At 40.3% G+C, this 8,452-nt stretch overlaps 1 protein-coding gene across 1 annotated transcript; it reads left to right on the top strand.

Moving 5' to 3' along the window:
- The first annotated feature begins 1,884 nt into the window (after positions 1-1,884).
- On the top strand, positions 1,885-6,818 carry LOC146489528 (XK-related protein 8-like). Its single transcript, XM_085109252.1, has 2 exons — positions 1,885-3,105; positions 5,235-6,818. Exons 1-2 carry the CDS (start codon positions 2,066-2,068, stop codon positions 6,115-6,117), a joined length of 1,923 nt encoding a protein of 640 aa, XP_084965378.1. The 5' UTR covers positions 1,885-2,065; the 3' UTR covers positions 6,118-6,818.
- The last annotated feature ends 1,634 nt before the right edge of the window (positions 6,819-8,452 follow it).

Genomic DNA, 8,452 nt, shown 5'->3' with positions numbered 1-8,452 from the left:
ACTACAGTAGATTACCGCCATATCAAACAATCAAGAAAAAAATATTTTTTAGCAAGTGTGACTTTTCAGATGGGTACTGGTAAATTGCTATACCGTAATACCCAAGGCAGAAAATATAATTAAGTATAACCGAAAAGCATTATGCTGAGCAAATCAAAATTCAGTTCAAGGAAGATACAAGTCGAATTTGCGAGGCTATATTTACTTTGATTATAGCCAAGGCTTTCTTAATTTTACTGATGTCTTGCTTGTGGTGAGTCATATTTTGGTTTGTTCAGCAAGATATTGCTTTTTTTTTACTGATGTTTCATCTTGTAGTATCCAAGCCAGAGTACACGGTGTCTGATCCAGGTAGCGGCGATCTACTGTAGTTAGTAACTGATTTATGTTATAAACGATGGTTACTCGTAATTAATGAATATTTATAAACTTTATTTATCGCAAAATTTATGTAAACAATTATTTATGTGCTCTATTAAACGCTGTTTTTTAAAGAAAGCCGCTGATAGTCAAATTTTCACCGCTGACTGGGAGAGTCAGCGCCAGGTATAAGCTCCTGCGTATGATTGACAGTGAGAGCAGAGACTGAGTCATGGCTCCGGTGAACACTACTGCGTTAGTTTTAGCCTCCCGACTCCCTTAAGGGGGCATCTACCAGTAAGACTGACCAAAGATTTGGCGGGAGTTTTATTTTGATATTAGCAAGGTTGTTGTTGTTGTTGTTGTTGTTGCGTTTTCCTGGTACTTATTTTAAAAAGCAAAAGCGACCAAAGAGAAAGCTGACATCATCATCATCATCATCATTACCAACATCCGTTTCTCCCAGTGGTGAATTGTGTTGCACGGTTTCTCATTTCCATGCTTTCTGTCTATAAATTTGCTGCCGCATTTCCAACATCTGCCCAGGTTTCAGACCGATTATTAAGCTCTTTATCAATCATTCTTTACAGCAACGACCCCTTTACCTTTTCTATAGGATCTTAGTGAAGCATGGAAGAACAATATTGGTCCATACTGATTTGAAAATTCGTTCTTGTCAGAATAGACCAATATGTGTTCTTCAGTAAGATCTTGTGGAGAAAGTTATGTGAAAAAGACTAAAATATCTGGATAAGAACAAAATCTTTTTCAAAGTCAATATGGTTTTTCGCAAAAATCATTCAAGCAAACTAGCGATTACATAACTACGACAAAGATATTGCAGGTATTAGACAATAAAGAATATAAAATTGTCGTGTTTTGTTTTAGACCTTGCCAAGGCATTTGACACAGTGAACCATGAGATATTACTCCAGAAACTTGAGTATTATGAAATACAATACAACACAATTCATTTGTTAACCCTCGCGAATAGGCTTCTCACTGAATTACTGTTCACATCGAGTATATCAAAAAGAAAAAAGGAAAAGAACCCTAGACTAAAATAACAACATTCTGATAAAAATATAATTATACTATAAATAAAATAGCATGCCACTATTTACAGTCTGCATAATTCGAACTTTACTTCACATCTTTCTCGAAACTTTAACTAAAGAGAAGGGTCGAGAACTAGGGCAATTTTGCGTGCTTGCCGCTAAGCGAGTTCCAGGCCTTAAGACTGCGCGGTTGAAAAACGAGCATTGTGCGGAGCGGATGTTTAGATGGTCTCTTACCTAAATATAGAATTTGACCGTAGCAAAGGGGAAATATTGCAGTTTTGTCGAAAAACTTCGGATTTTTTTTGATTGATATTAAATTTACATAAAATTTGTGAACAGCACTTTGAGCAATGTTTACGCTGTACATTTATTATATCACTCGGCAGGTGGATAACGAGTCTCACACTTTATTAAATGTTGGCTTATATACGCGTGATAGGAACTGGCTGCTTCACCTGCCCGTGAATAAAAGAATCGTTCGCAGAAAATCTGCGGAATTCTGAAACGACGTGAATGTGGTCATGCGTGCTTAATACATTCGAAAGTGAAACGATTTGCATATTTGCTGCGTTAAATCATTCAACGCTCAATATCACTAAGTTAATGTATATATGCCAACAAACTCGGTTGCGGGGTCCTGATAAATGGATGAGAAAAAGCCACAGCACCAAGGAGGCCTGAACTTAACTGAACAACAGAAACAAACTGTTCGGTCTCTTAGACGTCAAATTTCGTGTCATTCCACGGGTAGTTCAACTACAGAATTAGAAAGTAGCGACCATTTGGTTACAAAGCTAAGCGAAGAAGAGATTTCTCTTCTTCGTAATGTCGTACAAACATTTAAAAGTTACAAAGCGGATTCAGAGCCAATTACAGACGAAGAAGATGGCAGGAGGGTAGAAAGGAACTGGTCTGTAGAAAGCTATCTTTTCTCGAGTCGTGAAGGCGGAACTTTTGTCAACCCGGGACGATTTTATGTTCGTGTCACGAAGGAAGATGTTCGTGCTCTGGAACAGGTATGTTTGGAATTAGACAGAGAAGAGGCCGCAAAGCCTTATAGCAATGACAATTTTGACAACACACATTCATCCTTGAACGGTTATGAAAATAAGTACAAGAGTTATGGCTTCAGTGTGGCGCTGACAAATCAGACTGAGCAAATTATTCTCCTTGAAAACACAACCACAACCACTGGGGCATCACCCAAACGATTTACAAAGCAAAACGATTTCAGTTTAATGAATGGAAGCGCTTCCCACAATAACACCGACCACAGGAGTAAACTTAAATATTTACCACCACGCGAGCGGTTTAAGCAAGCTGTTTATTTAGTGATAAACAACTTAAAAATGCGGCCCCGTAAAATGGATAAAGACTTCTCAGAATTATGGCGGAAACGTGGTGACGCAACATGGCTAAGCATATTTTTCACCGTTGTGGCGATTGGAGCTTTTTTTGCAGACATTGGAACTGATTTGAAAGTCGCAGCGGATCATTTTACGAAGGGAAATCATTACTGGTGGGGAAGCTTTACTCTGCTGTTGGTGTTTTTGCCTTCCGTGATTACAAATCTAGTTTCTTTCTTCTGGTACAAAGAAGACGACAAAGAAATCGGCAGACCACCCAAGAGTGGATGGAAAGTTGTATTAGTGACACATTTGTTCCTTGTAGGAATGGTAGAGAGGTAGGTGAAACCCACAACGTTTATTTAGAGCTTATAAATCTCTATAAACCCGGGTAGTTTTAAAATTAAAGGACTATTTCTGCTCGTCACGCTACACGTAGCATTGCGTGACGGCAATTTTTGTTACAGACAGGATTGGACTTGGGAACCCCACAGAGGGAAAGGAACTTTTGAAGTGCTTTTTCGATACTTTAACAGGAATAAAAGGCTATCATCTTAAAAAAAAGAAGAGAACCCTCCAGGAGAAGCTAAAATAAAAGTGTGTTGTGTATTGTAAATGTGTCCTAAGTATTGTTTGAATAATTAAAGACGTTCCTGCAAAAATCTTCAAAACTTGATTTTTTCATTGAACTTTTGTAGTAGCTAGGTAATGAGTTACTTGTGTCAGAAATGCCAAAATCTGAAAGACCTCCCTAGTTTTGTAAAATCAGTCCTTTTTACTCCTTATGACCCCAGTGTTTGTTAGCCTAACAATATTGCAAATGAATCCATAGGATGCAACTTTCTATAACAAATTTTATATGAGTGGGTCTATTGAACAAATTCCTTCAACTGGTGTCTTCTGTCAAAATGGAAACCCTGAGGGTCACAAGTTAGTGGGATTCATATGTCACATGTGACTGAGGGCAGGAAAATTTAATCTGTGGAGAATTGGAAAAGAAAATTATCTACCCCAAAAACTAGGGGTCCCTGACCATTTAAAACAATAAATTGTATGCAAAGTTAATGCAATGGCTACCATCCCTATATGTGATTGGATTTCTAAGCATGTCACGCACTCGTGCATGATGTAACTTAACATTGCAATATGAATTATGTGCGCAGTAAGAATGCGCAAGCAGAGATTCCAACCCTCCCAATTTGATCGGGAGTCTCCTGATTTATCATGAAATTCTGAAAACAAGGCAAAAAATTGCTTATCTTAAGTATTTTTTTTTTTTTGCCATCTGACTGTAAAACGTTACATATTTATTTTACATACTTTCCTATCAAAAGAAAAGCCCAAACATATCTGTGATAAGAATAAAGTACCTTATAACATACCACAAAAATGATGTCCAATGCAGGAAATGCCACTTGAGAGAAAATAAATTTGCAAAATTTAGGGGGGGCATACCCCCATACCCCCCTAGAGGCTCGTACCTTAGGCGCTCGTGTGAGCGCCTTCAGCGCTAAAAAATACTCCCTATATTCCTTCAAAAGGGGTTGGAATCTCTGGCACAAGAACTTTTGGCGTGAACGTCCTTACCACCCTGGTTGAGACAGGGACTCCCTGCTCTGTCTGATTGACACAGAAAGAGAAGGAAACCACTGTCTCTGCCTAGGGTAGAGTACCAAAGCCTGATGTTTAGAAAAACAATATTTGGATTCATCATAGCTTAGGAAAGCTCCATGACTCTGCCCCAGATTTCAAGGGGCTACTTTTGACTCTGCCGTATCAGTTCTACACATCCATGTAATTCCTGGCCTCTGTTGTTCAAAGAGCAAATAACACTATTCAGTGGAGCAGTCTCTATCCAGCAGATAAAATGTAATGGCTGGAGTGCATTTTATCCGCTGGATAGCGATTTATCCACTAGATAGAGTTATCCATTCTTTAAATAACCGGGGCCTGGATGACAACATTCCAGTTGTAAGTTAATACACAACAACATTCTAATTTGATGGCCAACCAATTAACCTGTTCTACCTGCACAGCCTAGAACTAAGAGGGCAAAGTTGCAAATTTGTTAATCAAACTGAAAGTGTTTGTGTCTCAGTTCTGCTGACACACTCGAATATTTCAAAAACAGAAGCCTTCGAATAGAGCTGCCTCTTATTGCTCCCAGCCGCCATTGAAGGGTGGGAGCCAGTGGAAGGTCGTTGCTTTAGTGGTCTGCGAATCAAACGTATGACCAGAAGTGGGTGGTTTCTGCCTGATTGTCGCGTTGTTTTCGTAGACAAGAAGTTCGACTCCACATTGTTTCCGGCTTTCCGGTAACAAATTTCCTGGAGTAACCCTGCGATGGACTGTATTCTATCCAGGAGGAGAAGTGAATACTAACTTCATGCCACAGAAATGGGAGTCTGTACCATTCATTTTATCTAATCGAGTTTTGTTCTTATTTCTCCCCACTCCCACCCTTTAGGTACTGGAGAGTTCTCGTCAAAGCTTACAGGATAAAGCGCAAGAAAGAAACCCGTGTTGTTGACAACAAACTTCTGATAGCAATGAACCTTGATCTGGCGCTTCTGCAGATGATTCTGGCTTTTACAGAGGACGCCCCTCAGCTCGTGTTACAGATGTATGTTCTAATCTCGCGCCATTACGTAGAGCCGTTAAACGCAACAAGAATACAAGACTTGTGGACAATGCTTTCCATCTGCTTTTCGTTCATTTCCTATTCCAGAGCAGTTGTCAACTACATCAGCTGTCTCCGTGATTCAAAACGCCACAAGGGACAGCTTCGCTGGTACGGTTACCTCTCCATGTGGCTATGGCGCGCTTTCATGATAATTTCTCGAATATTAGTTCTGGTTTTCTTTGCAACAGAATTCAAGACGTGGTTCTTTCTGGTTCTGTTTCTCCACTTTATTATAATTCTGGTATTTCTTGAGCGTCATGAAGTTTATTTCTTCCCTGGAACCAAATGGAAACAGCAATTTTTCCGAGTGGTCATGTCTTACATCCATCTGTTATGTTTCTTCTGTTTGGAGGGTGTTCGTACATACCGCTGGGCTATGAAATACTACATCTTGACATTCATCGAGATTTTAATTTTCTCTCTTTTGTGGTTTACCAACAGTACCAGACATTTACCCTGGCAAATAGAGTTGGCTGGATTCGTTATGATTTACGTGTTTTTCTCGCTTGGATTGCTGATGATGACTGTGTATTATAGGTTTTTGCATCCTCGATTCAACCGAGCTCGCTTCAGTTTTGCTGCGCCTTTGAAGTCTGAGCTTGAGGACAATGATTCAGAAAGAGGCACAGGTAACATTTCAGGAGAAAAGTTCGAGCTTTGGATTTAATGAGAGACATTATTCCTAAAGCACACTGGGACAAACATTATGGCCTCTGTCATTGGACATATCACGCGCCAGTTTAGAGGGCAATATTCATTAACTCATAGGTAACATTTTGCTGCATCTTGTTGCACAGTAATGTTTCCCTGCAAGTTGTGGCCTGGTGTTAGACCTATTACTAATGTTGCACTCAACTTGCTAAGCCACGCGTTTTTGAGTTAAACAGAGCAGACAGAGTAATGCTAAATGGACTTATTCCTCGTGTTAGCATCCTCCCCCCTTCCTTGGGAACTTGCCCTTGTGATGGCCAGTTCCTCATCTCTGGGAACACAGAACAATTCCCTACCCCTGGGGCTCTTAACAGTGACTAAAAATAAACTGCTTCGTTTGACAAGAACGTGAAAGTACTTGTTTCTTTAATTACAACAATTAAAAACACTTCAGAAGTGGAACAAATAAACTCAGTCAGACGCACAAGCGCTAAATTTTGAAAAAACCTGGAGGCTGAGTTCTAGAATATTGAAACAAATCAGTATCACAACTATTACAGAAAATCATTCTAGAATAGTGTCTTTTGCATCTTTCAGTGCTAATAGACTACCCGTTTTAAAAGACGATCAAAATGTTTCACTCCTAGTTTATAGTAACATTAAAACACGTTGCAAACAGGCCAATGAATTCTATCTATTAAAATATGAACACTGTCAGAGTAGTTTAAAACAATTAACTTGTCAACTTGCCCCGCCCCCTACCAACCCCTGGGTCAAGAACGCCTGAAAACGTCCCCACCCCCCGGCCCAGAGGGCCCGACTTTGTCCGGGGAGCTTACCCATGTGAGGGCATGGTAACAACAAGAATGGAACCATACATTACTTGAAGGCCCGTTGACTCCCCGTTTAAACGGTTTCAACATTTTCTTCAACATGCCATTAATACAATTGTTAAACCAAATGTCGGGGGCGTTTGAACAGGTCATTCAACATTGTTGGTATGCACTGGAGGATTTCGGTTTGTTTACTCAGGGACTAATAGATAGATATGGTTTGGCTCCCGGAGTTTGGCTCTCCTATGGTTTACATAAGATTGCGTGGTGAAATGATTCTGTGAATCAAGACACACAGATAAACGGAAAAATCTATTCAGATAGACCTGTGTTCACACCTGAAAAGCAAATTCGTTCAATTTTCGCCTCGAATGAAGCTACGTGAAGGCGACCGATGCAAGCGAAATGTGTGTCACTTTAAACCGAAAATTTTGCTAAGCTATTTGAAATATGACAAATCGATCAATTTAACATGTAAAGCACGGTAAAATTTACATTCAAGCCTGTAATGTTTTTTAAAGTGGACTACCAGGAACCCACAAAAATTTCCGAGAAAACTACAGCTCATGTTGCAGATCTTGTTTGCGATGGTGTGCGATCGCACATGTTTCACTTGACACAATCTCGAACAGGGATTTCTTCGTTATGAACTCACTCAGCCGAGTGTTCCTTAGAGGATGTTATTTTGATTTACAGTATTAAAAACCTGTGTTTTCCTTCCAAGAACCCGCACAAACTGCCCTCTCGAAAATTCACGCGTGAGAGACGGGGCAGCCATTTTGAATTGAAATAGGACCTTCCATGCGAATAAAGCCGACTAAGATCTCGTCAGCCTGTAGTGGTGAACTTGACCTAACTTCGTGTAAATTTCTACAATTCCGAAAGCTTCCGATTTACGGACTTACCTACAACCCCATAGCATAGTGGCTACGCCTGCGCCTTCCCAGAAGGGAGGCAGTAGCCACAAAAAGCGTACCCTTTGCTCCACGTAGTCCTCACGTAGCTCCATGTATATGGCAATGACAGACGTACCCAACGACCCTTTCAGAGAAAATTAATCGTATGTTGCACTAAACACTAGCTGAGTGTCCCTACGTTAATCTTGGTTATTATTTAACGTTCCTGGGAAAAAATACCCGCTGTTTACTGCCAGCGAGAAAGACTTTTAAGAAATGTAAATCCCAGTTAGCTTTAAGTGTGATGTCTGTCAACTAGCCAGCAAGCAAGCATCTTCCCGAGACTTAATTTGTTTATACTGATATTTTTGCGTCATCGGCAAACATGGCAACATGGCTCGTCAGGACCGAGTCGGGCAAGTTATTTACATAGATGAGAAATAACATCGGACCTGAAATGGAGCCGTGAGGTATTCCGGAGCTGACAGGCAAAGTATCAGCAGAGGTTTCACCTAGCACTGTTGCACGTTGGTAGCGACCCACCAAGTAAGACCTAAACCACTGCAAGAGGCTGCTTCCAAATCCGAACTCGTGAAACTTTTGCAGCAGGCAGCCGTGGTTC

The sequence above is a fragment of the Pavona decussata genome, unplaced genomic scaffold (genome assembly GCF_977016875.1).
Source record: "Pavona decussata unplaced genomic scaffold, jaPavDecu1.1 SCAFFOLD_6, whole genome shotgun sequence".
NCBI lineage: Eukaryota > Metazoa > Cnidaria > Anthozoa > Scleractinia > Agariciidae > Pavona > Pavona decussata.
The sequence above is the reverse complement of the archived record's forward strand: the minus strand, read 5'-3'. Positions and strand labels throughout refer to the sequence as shown.